The 15,314-nt window shown below is 46.1% G+C and overlaps 1 protein-coding gene across 1 annotated transcript in view; it reads right to left on the bottom strand.

Annotated features, from left to right (window-relative positions):
• Window positions 1-386: 386 nt before the first annotated feature.
• Window positions 387-15,314, bottom strand: part of LOC115458881 (amyloid-beta A4 precursor protein-binding family A member 1-like) — a 113,364-nt gene continuing 98,436 nt past the window's right edge. The window contains 4 exon segments of the mRNA XM_030188718.1: window positions 387-753; window positions 1,504-1,627; window positions 1,629-1,642; window positions 8,543-8,662. Of these exon segments, the coding sequence (XP_030044578.1) occupies window positions 682-753; window positions 1,504-1,627; window positions 1,629-1,642; window positions 8,543-8,662 (330 nt within the window). The 3' untranslated portion in view covers window positions 387-681.

The raw sequence follows: 15,314 nt of genomic DNA, 5'->3' as shown, positions 1-15,314 counted from the left end.
CTTTTATACTATTAAAAAAATAAATACAATACTGTCATTAAAAAAAAAAAAGCATTCTTACAGTAAATTTAAAAATAAAGAAGGGAGCAATATGGGATGGGCAGAGGAATGTGGAAAATTCAAGTGTCAACTAAAAATTCTGCATTGACAAAGAAAAAAATCATTTAGGTTCCTCTTCACCTCACTAAAAAGGCAAGTTAAAAAATGGAAACTTGGTGACCGAGTACTACAAAAACACCATGCAGTCTTTCACTACCATATACTCCCTCATGTACCATTTTTTTTAAATTAGGGTTTGTACTTTTTGATAGCAGTGTCTCTCTGTGTGCTCATTTTAAGGAATATATGATCAAATATGCAAATGCTTTCAATGGCTTGTCCTAAAATAGCAGCGTCATCGCTTTCCTCATTATTGTGAGTCTTAGTTGGAATGTTGCCTGATTTTACTTCTGTATGGAGAGATGAGGTTACGCGTTACGTAAAAAGGATGCAAAGACTCGCGGGCATTTTCTTCCTCTCTGCCACAATGTGAAGGATCGAGAGAAAGAAACAAAGAGAACGAGGATGAAAGTGCAAGAGAGTAGTTCCTGCAGACAGGCAGATGCAGCACGATGAACACAACCACAAACAGGGAGAAATGTCCTCCATGCACGTCGTGAAGGTGAGATGCCCCTGGTACCCCTAGATGTAAACCGGTTGCTCCTGTGCAGTCAATAATCTGTACATGGCAGCTGGCATGGTCTTCATGTGAATCTGGGAAAGCAGGAACATGAACAAGTCATACATTAGCATAAAGACCAAAACAGGAAAAAGACAAGAATGAAAACTACATATGTTCAAAACAGAGCAAGAAGAATGTGGACTACCCCAGTACTGGAACACCATGCAGAACAGAAGTGTGGTGAGTACTGGAACTAGAGGTTGACTGAATTTTAGTTTCAGCTTCGGTGCCAAAACTGGCCCAAAATTCAGATTCAGTCTTGTTTCAGTTTTGGCCAAAAATGCCAGTGCATTTTCGGTTGCCCAGCCCCCTGTCAACTTCCCCCTCCCAGCCTACCGTATCATTGGTGGTCTAGAGGGGGGCAGAAGCAATCTTCAGTTTCTCCTGCCCATGCTGGTTCTGCAGCCATTTTGAGATTGGAGCCGGCATGGACAGCAGTTCCTGCCCCTCTAGACCACCAATGATACAGCAGACTCGAGAGGGGGGCTTAGGCCTATGTATCAGTTGAGCTGGTGGCGGCTCATTCTGTTCAGGGCGGGGAAATGAAGTAGGAAAGGAGGTGACCGTTCCATTTTGGGCCAGTTTCGGTTTCGTCTGAAATCGAGTGGTGAATTTTGGCCACAGATTCGGTTGTTGTGACCAAACAGAAAAAAATGGTTTCAGTTCCCCTCTAACTAGAGCACTGTTTCATTCACATGTGAATGGCCCTTGGAATTCAGAGCACAATGGGACAATATACAGGTTTGCGGAGTGCTGGGTACAGAATGAAGTGCAGCTCTCACCTCGCCAACAGCATTGGAGAGGATATGTACAATCTTCTCATGCGGGGTTGCTACAACGCTCTGTCCATTGATTTCAATAATTCGATGGCCAACGCGGACGCCACCTCGCTCTGCGATGCCCCCTCATAAGGCTGCAGATCTGACAGGAGTGCACAAGAGTTACAATCCAATTTAAAAAACAAAAAATGCGCAGTCTACAAGTTTTAAAACAACTTTCTGCAGAAGCATTCTGGTGTTCTTGTTTGAGAGAGAAGCACTGCACCCACATGTGGCAAATGAGAAAATCCATTTACCTGTGCCTAGTACCATCCATGCTTCACATTAAAAGCTGAACAGTGCCTGGGAAGATGAAGGAAATCTTCCCATCATTCAAAATAGACAAAAATTGCGTGAAAGAAGAGAGAGGCAAGGCAAAATGACCCATCAAACAGACAAGACATCTCTCTCTCTCTTCCATTTATAAAGTTTTACCTAGAAAATAATCCAAATAAAAGAAAGCAAGAAAAATATACATTTTAAGAAATCTTGAAGAGAACGGCTGATGTAATAAAATGTGAGTTAAAATGTGTGCTAAACTTAGTAAACAGTTAACTTTAACAATCTGCTAAAAGCTATAGTAATACTTGATGCAAATGATATGCAAATCCATCAGGAATGAAAAGAGAGTGCTGGAACAAAAATGAGAACTAAAGGTTAAGTAAAAATATGCACTATGCTGATCACAACCCAGTCAGGTATGCTAAAAACAAAAGAGTATTAATAGAAATATGACAACTTCACTACTGTTTATAAACTTAAAAACTGGTAGCTCTCTGGTCTAGACTGCCCCCCCCCCCCCCCCCCCGCCACCAAATCTCCAAGCCAGAGGCTTCACTGCATCACAACCACTAAATCTAGCTGCCTCACTCTTTAATGCACATTACTCTCTCACTGTTATGGAAATACAAATAGTGCACTACTAGCTAACCTGGAGAGGCAATGGGGGGGAACCGGCGTAATTTGCCTTTATGATGGCCAATGAATGACAAGGTGAGGAATAATAGCGAGATTTGTGATATAGTCATACCTCCCTACATAGAGCACCAGAGGACAATGACCTGGAAGAAGATGTCTATCTATCTATCTATAACAGATCTCCTAATTTTGGATCAAACATAATTGGAGATCTTGGAAAGGCCTATCTCAGAGAATGAAATTAAATGGGCAATTAATTTCAAAGCACTTAGACTTACAAAGTTACATGGAAGGGCATTTTCAATATGACGTCTAAGTCCGGCTTTGGACATTTTGCACAAATCTCCAAAATCTGAATAGGAAATAAGGTCATTTTCAAAAAAAGAAAAGCGGATATCTTTTTTTTTTTTTTTTTTTAATACTGTTTCAAATAAGATTTTGTGCTTTGGATGTTTTTTTTGGTCCATTTTCAAAAATAAACAAGTGCAAAACATAGAGATTCATAAGTACATAAGTAATGCCACAGTGGGAAAAGACCAAGGGTCCATCGAGCCCAGCATCCTGTCTACGACAGCGGCCAATCCAGGCCAAGGGCACCTGGCGAGCTTCCCAAATGTACAAACATTCTATACATGTTATTCCTGGAATTGTGGATTTTTCCCAAGTCCATTTAGTAGTGGTTTATGGACTTCTTCTTTAGGAAACCGTCTAACCCCTTTTTAAACTCTGCTAAGCTAACCGCCTTCACCACGTTCTCCGGCAACGAATTCCAGAGTTTAATTATGCATTGCGTGAAGAAATATTTTCTCTGATTTGTTTTAAATTTACTACATTGTAGTTTCATCACATGCCCCCTAGTCCTAGTATTTTTGGAAAGCGTGAACAGACGCTTCACATCCACCTGTTCCACTCCACTCATTATTTTATATACCTCTATCATGTCTCCCCTCAGCCGTCTCTTCTCCAAGCTGAAAAGCCCTAGCCTCCTTAGTCTTTCTTCATAGGGAAGTCGTCCCATCCCCGCTATCATTTTAGTCGCCCTTCGCTGCACCTTTTCCCCTTCTACTATATCTTTCTTGAGATGTGGCGATCACAATTGAACACAATACTCAAGGTGCGGTTGCACCATGGAGCGATACAACAGCATTATAACATCCTCACACCCGTTTTCCATACCTTTCCTAATAATACCCAACATTCTATTCGCTTTCCTAGCCGCAGCAGCACACTGAGCAGAAGGTTTCAGTGTATTATCGACGATGACACCCAGATCCCTTTCTTGGTCCGTAACTCCTAACATGGAACCTTGCATGAAGTAGCTTTAATTCGGGTTCTTTTTTCCCACATGCATCACCTTGCACTTGCTCACATTAAACGTCATCTGCCATTTAGCCGCCCAGTCTCCTAAGGTCCTCTTGTAATTTTTCACAATCCTGTCGTAAGTTAACGACTTTGAATAACTTTGTGTCATCAGCAAATTTAATTACCTCGCTAGTTACTCCCATCTCTAAATCATTTATAAATATATTAAAAAGCAGCTGTCCTAGCACAGACCCTTGAGGAACCCCACTAACTACCCTTCTCCATTGTGAATACTGCCCATTTAACCCCACTCTCTGTTTCCTATCCTTCAACCAGTTTTTAATCCACAATAAGACATTTCCTCCTATCCCATGGCCCTCCAATTTCCTCTGTAGCCTTTCATGAGGTACCTTGTCAAACGCCTTTTGAAAATCCAGATACACGATATCAACCGGCTCCCCTTTGTCCACATGCTTGTTTACTCCTTCAAAGAATTGAAGTAAATTGGTCAAGCAAGATTTCCCCACACAAAAGCCATTCTGACTTGGTCTCAGTAATCCATGTCCTCGGATGTGCTCTGTAATTTTGTTTTTGATAATAGCCTCTACCATTTTCCCCGGCACCGACGTCAGACTCACTGGTCTATAATTTCCAGGATCTCCCCTGGAACCTTTTTTAAAAATCGGCTTTACATTGGCCACCCTCCAATCTTCCAGTACCACGCTCGATTTTAAGGATAAATTGCATGTCACTAACAGTAGCTCCGCAAGCTCATTTTTCAGTTCTAACAGTACTCTAGGATGAATATCATCCAGTCCAGGAGATTTGCTACTCTTCAGTTTGCTGAACTGCCCCATTACGTCCTCCAGGTTTACCGTGAAGTCAGTAAGTTTCTCCGACTCGTCCGCTTGAAATACCATTTCCGACACCGGTATCCCACCCAAATCTTCCTCGGTGAAGACCGAAGCAAAGAATTCATTCAATCTCTCCGCTACGTCTTTATCTTCCTTGATCGCCCCTTTTACCCCTCTGTCATCCAGCGGCCCAACCGATTCTTTTGCCGGCTTCCTGATTTTAATATACCGAAAAAAAATTTTTGCTATGTTTTTTTGCCTTTAATGCTATCTTTTTTTCATAATCCCTCTTTGCCTTCTTTATCTGCGCCTTGCATTTGCTTTGACACTCCTTATGCTGCTGCTTGTTATTTTCAGATGGTTTCCTTCTTCCATTTTCTGAAGGCGTTTCTTTTAGCCCTAATAGCTTCCTTCACCTCACTTTTCAACCACGCCGCTGTCTTTTGGACTTCCGTCTTTCTTTCTAATTTGCCGAATATGTTTGGCCTGGGCCTCCAGGATGGTATTTTTGAACAGCGTCCATGCCTGTTGTACAGTTTTATACCCTCTCAGTTGCCCCCCTAAGTTTTTTTTTACCGTTCTCATTTTATCATAGTCTCCTTTTTTAAAGTTAAACGCTAACATATTTGACTTCCTGTGTATAGTTTACTTCAAGGTTGATATCAAAACTGATCATATTATGATCACTGTTTATCAAGCGGCCCCAGTACCATAACGTCCCTCACCAGATCATGCGCTCCACTAAGGACCAAGTCTAGAATTTTTCCTTCTCTCGTCGGCTCCTGCACCAGCTGCTCCATAAAGCTGTCCCTGATTTCATCAAGGAATTGTACCTCTCTAGCGTATCCCGATGTTGCATTTACCCAGTCTATATTTGGATAATTGAAGTCACCCATTATTATCACATTGCCCATTTTGTTTGCGTCTCTGATTTCTTTTATCATTTCTGCATCTACCTGCTCATCGTGGCAGGGCGGATGGTAGTACACTCCTATCCCGTCCTTTTTCCTTTATACATGGAATTTCAACCCACAATGATTCAAAAGGTGTGATTTGTGTCCTGCTGAATTTGTAATCTATCTGAGTCAAGGCTCTCGTTAATATACAATGCTACCCCTCCACCAGTCCGGTCCACCCTATCACTACGATATACTTTGTACCCCCGGTATGACAGTGTCCCACTGGTTATCCTCCTTCCACTAGGTCTCAGTAATGCCTATTATCTACTATAATAAAACTCACCCTCAACGTTCTGAAGACAACGTTCTGAAGTCACTCAGTCACTCACTGAAGGGTTCATGGATTCATGGTGGTGAAGCCACAACACTGACCATGTCTCTCTGCCCCGCCCTCGCATGACGGACCAATCAGAAAAAACACCCTCAACATTCTGAAGACAAAGGACCATCACAACACCGTTCCCAGGCAACACTAGGCAACGTAAGACGGACCAATCAGAGGAAACTATGTGACAATAAGGGAGGAGCATTCCCCAGCAGAATGGCTCATTATCTGTGCAGTACGGAGAGCACAGAACCACCACTGGAATGAGAGAAGAATATTCCTGCTGTGGGTATGTGCAAAAATAGACCGGGGGGGGGGGGGGGGGGGGGGGGGGAGGACTTTTAAATGCCTAATGCCAGTACTGAAGAGTGCCAGAGGGCCTATAGACTATATTTGGGATCGCTTGACAATGGAGTCAGAGGAGCCGGAAAACAACGTGCCCATCACCATCTGGGACGTGGGCGAACAGGAAAAGCTGCCGGCCAGCTGGAAGGATTACCCACGACCCAGCCAGCAGCAAACAGCGACCAAGGAAGGGAGAGGGAGTACTCCTTCCCTGCCTAGGAATCGCTGAAGAGTGGCTGCCAAACTAACGAAACAACCGCACACCGACACACCACCTCCATCATTCGAAAGGCAGCCACTCTTATCTTCAACAGAAATGCAAACTACATAATACAAAACAAACAAAGAATACATGGTTTCTCAGGCGGCTGCAGGTAACTCCCCACCCCCTTCCTCTTCCCCTTTTGCCGAAGCGGCCAAGGACGTGCCCAACCATCCCCAGCCTCAGGCAAGCTGTCTCCCACCTCGGGGATTCCCCGAGCACCCGGAAAAAGACGGCGCTGATTCCTTCAGCGCATAAATGTTCCAGCATTCCCCTGCAGCCGCCTGAAATGGACCAAACATACCGGATCACCCCCCGACGGCCCGAGACCGTGCTCTTCTCCCTTCCGCCAACTTAAAACAACCATCCCCGTCCTCAGGCAAGCCGTCACCCCACCTCCAGGATGCCCAGAACCCCAGCCCAATGGAAAAAGATGGCGCTGCTTCCAACAGCAAATTTCTCTTCCAGCATTCCCCTACAGCAGCCCTGAAACGCCAAAAAATACCAACAGACAAAGAACGTGCTCCTCTACCTTCCGCCCATTTAAAACAACACTGCTGCCTCAGCACAACACAAAAAAAAAACACGGGGAAAAAAAAACAACACTCAACAAAGGCTGACCCCCCTACAACCACATTTACATTTCACCAACAGAAAGACCCCCCTCCACAAACCTCCTTGACAGACAAAACCACACACACACAATACAACAGAAACATACCCTCAAAGCACACACCAATCCAACCCACTTTGCCAGCACAGCACATCCCCCAACCACCAAGCAAAAAACAAAACAAAAAAAAAAGACACACATCAACAACCTGCACACACACCGCACCCTCACACACTCACACACACACACACACACACACACACAAAACAACTCTGTGACACATACACACACACAAAAAAAACCACATGCTAGCGCCCGTTCATTGGTTTCGGAAACGGGCCTTTTTTACTAGTATCCAATATTTCATTTAGTGCAGTAGATTCCAACTCTCCCATCTTATTTCTTAGACTCCTAGCATTTGCATATAGACATTTCAGAGTATGTTTGTTGTTCCTATTTGCATGATGCTTAGTACTTGACACTAATGAGTTGCCACCTTTTGTCTGATCTTTGGTTGTATTTAAGGGCACCTGGCCTACCACAGTCTGTTGTGCAACCTCACTATCCAGAAACCCTATCTCCCTGTTTGTGAGGTATCCTTGCAAGATACCTTATCCCTGCTTTTGAGCGACTGTCAGCCTTCCCCCGTTTCTAGTTTAAAAGCTGCTCTATCTCCTTTTTAAATGCCAATACCAGCAGCCTGGTCCCACCCTGGTTAAGGTGGAGCTCATCCTTTCGGAATAGGCTCCCCCTTCCCCAGAATGTTGCCCACTTCCTAACAAATCTAAAACCCTCCTCCCTGCACCATCGTCTCATCCACGCATTGAGACTCCAGAGCTCTGCCTGTCTCTTTGGCCCTGTGCGTGGAACAGGTAGCATTTCAGAAAATGCTACACTAGAGGATCTGGATTTGAGCTTTCTACCTAAGAGCCTAAATTTGGCTTCCAGAACCTCTCCCCCACATTTTCCTACATCATTGGTATCCACATGTATCAAGACAGCCGATTCCTCCCCAGCACTATCTAAAATCCTATCTAGGTGTGACGCATGAGGTCCGCCACCTTCGCACCAGGCAGGCAAGTCACCAGGCGATCCTCACGTCCACCAGCCACCCAGCTATCTATATGCCTAATGATCGAATCACCAACTACAACGGCTGTCCTAACCTTTCCTCCCGGGCAGCACTTGACCAGAAGCTTGACAGACGTATCATGCTTTCTTGTCTCTCACATATCTTAGCAAGGCCAATGCATAATCTTCTGGAAAGGAAGTGACATCTTCCCTGCCTCTGACCAACAGGCAGTGGAACACAGCTCCACTGAATTTACTGAGTGTGTGTGATCCTTCCAACCAGCTTACTCACTCACCTCCTCCCAGTCACAAACAGAACTATGCCAAGCTGTGCACTTACTGAGGGATACTTACAATTCCATTCTGTACACTGAAGCCAAGCTGATATCGGAGGTCAGGTCTCCTGATCAAGACAGTGGTCACTGGAGGGCATCTCACAATGTTCAGTTTAACTCTTGATTGGTTTTTCAAACCCTTTCAAGTGCCACAAACAAGAATTAATTAGTGCCCGATATCTACTAATCTTCATTGAAAAAATCTATAAACAGATGATTTCAGATGTCTAGATCAGTGCTTCTCAACCGCGTCCTTGGGGCACACCCAGTCAGTCCAGGTTTTCAGGATATCCACAATGATATACAAGAGATAGGTTTGCATACCATGGAAACAGTGCATGCAAACCTGTCTCATGCATATTCTGAAAACCCAACTGGATGGGTGTGGCCGTCAGGAGTCGGTTTTGAAGCACTGGTCTAAAATAATTGGGATTCCTAAATCCAGTCCCTGAGAACCCTCACCACATCTGGTTTTCATGCAATACACATTAATATTCAGGGGCAGATGAAGCAAGCCTTGCGTTACAGCCGCAGCTCTACCGTAAAATTACAGCCGGGAAAAGGCTGCGGGATGCAGTATTCAATGAGTGTGCAAATTATTTGTGTGTTAAAATCATAGCAGTAACCTGCAGTTCATTGCTAAATGTCACCCTTCCTGTCAGTGTATGAATGGTGATTGGCTCAGGCCCCTACTGGAAGGGTGACATAAAAAAAAACAAAAAAATAAACAAACAACTTTCCAGTGGTCTGCATTGGCCTTGATCTCTGCCCTCTGTCTGTTGGCACTGACCCTCCCCCCCTTTTCCCCTTCCTCCCAACTTAAAAAAAGGTACTGATGTCTAGTTGCATCCCCTTGTTGCTTCCCTCCAATAACCTAGTAGCATCTCATTTCCTAGTAATTGTTCAAAAAAGTATTTAATACACGTCTGTGTGCACTATGTACTATATTGTCACTTGAGTATAATTGCTAATTATTTCTCAAATTTCCAAGCTTTCCCCTCAGTTCAAAATTCTCTGGAAATTTACATCTCTATCCAAGCATTTCCCAGAAAGATTTTTCTTCCACTGTACCACGAAGGCCTAGAAAATTTTTAAACTGATGCAGCAGCTTTAGAATATCATTTCATGTGACCCTTACTCTATGATCCTTGTCCATTCTTCATTGTTTCCTCTCATCATGCCCTCTGTCACCTCTTGCCTCACCCCCACCTGCGCCACAGCCAAATAGATGAGACAATGGACAGAGGCCAATTTTGGCACCTGGTCTCCCTTGCCCTGTGTGATTGCACCACTCACCCAGCCTTCGATATGGCCCTACTTATAAAGCCAAGCACTGAGCTTTTAAAACACTGGTCCCATTTTTCAACTTCCTGTACTGGACCTCCTGTTTGGTGTTATGCCTGCAGACGTGCCAAACATTAGAACAGCACAACCCTGTTTTACTTTAACTAAATAGTGATGGATGAGCGTTGAAAAAGGTCTAAACAGTCCTTGAGAAAAAAAAATGGAAATCAGAAGTGGAAAAAAAGACATTTTTGTTTTTCAGTACTGCTCTTTTGGGCCTGTACATGCTGTCAAACAGGATTTAGCTAAGTGATATTCCATTATTTCTACAGTGCTATATTAGCATATGCAGCACTGTACAAACACATGTGAGAAATGTAGTCTTTGTTTTTTAAATTGTTGCTATCCTCACCCCCTCTCTAAATAATCTGGCCCAGAGCAACTAGGAGCCCCCTAGCCAGTGGGAGAGACAGAAGCATCTTCTCTGATGGAGCAACCTCAGCACTGCTGGTTGATCACTAACAGCAAGTGAAATAATGACAGATCAGATTCACTATGCTCATGTGTTGCACACCAAACCACTCACGTGAATCAAAAAACTGGCACACTGGTATGTAAATTGAATAGATCAACCCAATTCAATAAAAGATAACTTGGATTGAAATTACAAGTGGGAGGAAAAACCTCATACTTCTGTGGCCAACCGTAGTCCATCAAATCAACTACAAAATAAGCAAATTAGGGGCCCCAGTTATAAAAGTAATCATTGGTTAAAACACTCCCCAAATGTCCAATTCAAAATTTGTTAAAATCAAAAGGTAATGTTATATAAACTGTGTTTCTGTGAACTGCTCAAAAGCGCTTATCTTGAGTCTTGCTGGCTGTTTAGTTACACATTCATTCCGAAATATCGGGGAACAGTGAAGGTCTCTAGAGGAAGCAGAAGCGAAACGGGTCCATCGGAACCTCACTGCTTGATTTCTGACCCGACCAGTACTGAGTGTTGAGAACAGACGTTAGCAAGACTCAAGATAAGCGCTTTTGAGCAGTTCACAGAAACACAGTTTATATAAACATTACCTTTTGATTTGTAACAAATTTTGAATTGGACATTTTGGGGAGGTGTTTTAACCAATGATTACTTTATAACTGTGGGCCCCTAATTTGTTTATTTTGTAGTCTGATTTGATGGACTACGGTTGGCCACAGAAGTATGAGGTTTTTCCTCCCACTTGTAATTTCAATCCAAGTTATCTTTTATTGAATTGGGTTGATCTATTCAATTTACATATCAGTGTGCCAGTTTTTTTATTCACTTGAGTGGTTTGATTACTAACAGCAGCCTTCTTTCAGCAAGCCTGATGCTGTTCTCTCAAAGTACCAGGTACTTGGTGCAGGGGATCCAAACTTGGATTCCAAATGCACCACGAAGTGCAGACTAGCTGCAATAGAGGGTGGGTGGGTAGGGAGGGGATCCAAAGCAGGATCTCCTACACCACCTCAGCCACATGGCTGCCTCAGCAATAGAAATTAACCAACGAACCTGCATGAGATAAGGAAAATGACATGGGTTTAATTCATCCATAAAGAGTTCTGATCTAATAAAACATAGCAGAGGATCTAAAGGCACACTGGACAAACTCTTCCTATATAATAACTAGTAAAAAAAAGGCCCGTTTCTGACACAAATGAAACGGGCGCTAGCAAGGTTTTCCTTGGAGTGTGTATGTTTGGGAGAGTGTATGTTGAGAGTGACTGTGTGAGAGTCAGAGTGAAAGTGTGAGTGTGTTGTGTGTGTGTGAGAGAGAGAGTGAGTTCTGGGTGTGAGTGTGTTTGTGAGAGAGGTGTGTGTGTGAGAATGAGTGTGTGCAGAGTGTGTATGTGAGACACAGTGTGAGAGTGTGTGTGTGTGTGCGAGAGAGAGAGTGTGTGTGAGACACAGATTCTCTGTGAGAGTGAGTGTATGAGACCAAGCGAGTGTGTGAGTGACTGTGTGGCACATAGAGAGTGAATGTGATACAGTGTGAGACAGAGTGTGTGAGAGTGAGAGTCAGAAAGACATTGTATATGAGAGAGAGAGTGTGAGCCCTGCCCTCCCAATCCATGCCCATCTGTCCCCTGCCCCCTCCATTCATCCTTTTCCAGCAATTCCCCTCTCTCCCTGAGCCCTGCCCTCCCAATCCATGCCCATCCATGCTCCTCTGTCACCTGCCCCCTCCATTCATCCCTATCCAGCAATTCCCCTCTCTCCCTGAGCCCTGCCCTGCAATCCATATCCATCCATGCCCATCTGTCCCCTCCATTCATCCCTATCCAGCAATTCCCCTCTCTCCCTGAGCCCTGCCCTCCCAATCATGCCCATCCATGCTCCTCTGTCACCTGCCCCCTCCATTCATCCCTATTCAGCAATTCCCCTCTCTCCCTGAGCCCTGCCCTGCAATCCATATCCATCCATGCCCATCTGTCCCCTCCATTCATCCCTATCCAGCAATTCCCCTCTCTCCCTGAGCCCTGCCCTCCCAATCCATGCCCATCCATGCTCCTCTGTCCCCTGCCCCCTCCATTCATCCCTTTCCAGCATTCCCTCTCTCCCTGAGCCCTGCCCTCCCACTCCATGCCCATCCATGCTCCTCTGTCCCCCTGCCCCCTCCATTCATCCCTTTCCAGCAATTTCCCTCTCTCCCTGAGGCCTGCCCTCCCAATCCATGCTCCTCTGTCCCCTGCTCCCTCCATTCTTCCTTTTCCAGCAATTCCCCTCTCTTCCTTCCATGACCCCCCCTCGCATCCATGCTCCTCTCTCTCCCATGTCCCAGCCTGGCCCGCCCTCTTCTTCCCCTCCCCTTCGCATCCATGCCCCCCCCCCTTCGCATCCATGCTGTCGTTTCTCTCCCCTGCCCTCCTGCGCCCATTGTTCAACTTTACTGCCCACCCTCTTCTCTCCCCCCCCAACATCCCTTTTCTTTTGTTTTTCTTTTTAAATTTACCTCCGTGGTGGCGGTTCCGGCAGCGCAGCATCAGGGAAGGAGGCGGCGCTCCCGACATCTAGCCTTCCCTTCGCTTTGTTCCGCCTTCTTCTGATGTCATCCTGACGTCAGAAGAAGGCGGAACACAGCGAAGGGAAGGCTAGAGACGTCGGGAGCGCCGCCTCCTTCCCTGACGCTGCGCTGCCGGAACCGCCACCACGGAGGTAAATCTAATATATTAAAACGCACCGTGCGTGGGTGCAATCAGTTTGTTTGTTTGGTTTTTCCGCCCTCGCGATCCGTTTTTTTTTTTTCCCGCCTTCGACGTCATGACGTTTGACGCGAGGGCGGGGCAAGAGACGGCTGGGTGGCTTCACACCATGAATCCACGAACCCTTCAGGAAGTGTTTTGAGTGACTTCAGAACGTTGTCTTCAGAACGTTCACGGTGCGTTTATTCTCCAAGACAAGCAGGCTGATATTCTCACAAGTGGGTGACGCCACGTCGGCCCCGGAGGATTTTAAAGCAAAATCTCAAAATCTCTTTACGGCGTTCCGTCGCGCGAGCGTCGTACTGCGCATGTGCGCACACCTCTTCCCGCTCGCCGTGCGGACACGCCCCTCAGTTTTTCTTTTCCGCGTCTGAGGAGACACGGAGTTCGTTAGGGCTTCGTGTTTTCTTCAGGTCTTCGGAGTTAAATCTCTTTTTTATTTTTTCATTTGTACTTTTCATGGCAGGCTCATTGTGGCTTATATATACAGGTATTTTTGTACCTGAGGCAAGAAAAAATTTAAGTAATTGCCAGAGTCACAAGGGGCTGTGCCTGAACAAAGCATATAAGCTTCTCTTTTCTTTTTCTTGAAAGTGCTGGTATATTGTTATCTGTGGGCTCTCTATAGCCAGCAAACTAAACAAGCCCACATTTTTAGGATCCATTTATTAAAACTTTACAAATGGCTCTCCAGAGCTGTGACAGCCTGCTCCAGCACACCACTGTCTTTAAGCCCCAACAAGTGGTAAAGGTGTATGTCACAGGAAAAACCAGGAACCTAAGCAGGTGCATCCCTGGTCAGCCACTGAATGGGCAACCTGGTGACACAATATCAGTGGTGTAACCTTTGAAGTGAGTCTCCACCCGCCTCGGCGCCTCCTGCTCTGCAGGTCATTCGGGCGCATCGGAGGATGTGTCTTGGGCCGGATCATCTCCTGTGAAGCGCAAGTAGTGTCTCAAAGAAACGAGACGTATTCTACTCTGCCAGGGATGCCCAAAGGAGATCATTCTGGAGTCCGACAGAGACCGATGCACGCTGGGTATAGTTATGCATCGAATAGGTCTCCACCTGCCTCGGCGCCTCCTGCTTGGCAGGTCATTCGGGCGCATCGGCGGATGTGTCTTGGGCCGGATCATCTCCCTGTGAGCGCAAGTAGTGTCTCAAAGAAACGAGACGTATTCTACTCTGCCAGGGATGCCCAAAGGAGATGCCCAGAGCTTTGCTCCCTCGGTTATGGAGGTATCCGGGCTTCAGACATCAGTCGGGTGCCGAGAGCGTTGCTCCCTCTGTTATGGAGGTATCCTGGCATTGGACGGCGATGCACCGGTACGTCGGTACCAGGTATCATCGGTACCATGGGTCCCGTCGGCACCGGGTATCATCGGTACCATGGGTGCCGTCGATGCCGAGTGTCATCGGTGCCATGGGTGCTGTCGGTACCGGGTATCATCGGTGCCATGAGTGCCGTCGGTACCGAGTATCATCGGTGCCATGGATACTGTCGGTACCGAATATCATCGGTGCGTCGGTACCGAGGAGTATCGATACCAACTACATTGGTACCATGGTCGGTGTCATGGGTCCCGTCGGTAACTGGGTATCATCGGTACCATGGGTCCCGTCGGCACCGGGTATCATCGGTACCATGGGGTGCCGTTGATGCCGAGTGTCATCGGTGCCATGGGTGCTGTCGGTACCGGGAATCATGGGCACCATCAGCACCAGGTATCATGGGCACCATCGACTATCGGTACCAGGTATCATCGCCCATTCGGTACCGAGTATCATGACTACCATCGGTACCATAGTATCAGGTATCGTCGGTACCGTGGGATACATGGGTATCAGGTATCATGGATGCCGTCGGCACATGAGTACCATCGATACCAGATATCATGACCAGGTACCATCGGTGCCATGGGTGCCATTGGTACCAGGTGTCATGAGCACCGTCGATGCCATGTGTACCATCGGTACTCGTCGGTGCTGTTGGTGCCGGATATCATGGGTACCATTGGTACCACATGTCATGGCTACCATCGGTACCAGGTATCATGGGTACCATCGATACCAGATACCATGACTATCATCGGTACCAAGTACCATGGGTACCATCGGTACCATGTGTATCATCGGTACCATGTGTATCATCGGTACCGTCGGTGCCATGGTCTAGCAGTCTGGTTTTCGATTCCCTTGCATTTCCAGACTTTGTCCTTGGCTTCGGGACCATGGGTTACCATTGGATGCCATGGGTGCTACCGCCTCCTGC

Source organism: Microcaecilia unicolor, unplaced genomic scaffold (genome assembly GCF_901765095.1).
Source record: "Microcaecilia unicolor unplaced genomic scaffold, aMicUni1.1, whole genome shotgun sequence".
Taxonomy (NCBI): domain Eukaryota; kingdom Metazoa; phylum Chordata; class Amphibia; order Gymnophiona; family Siphonopidae; genus Microcaecilia; species Microcaecilia unicolor.
This window is presented reverse-complemented; position numbering and strand designations above follow the sequence as displayed.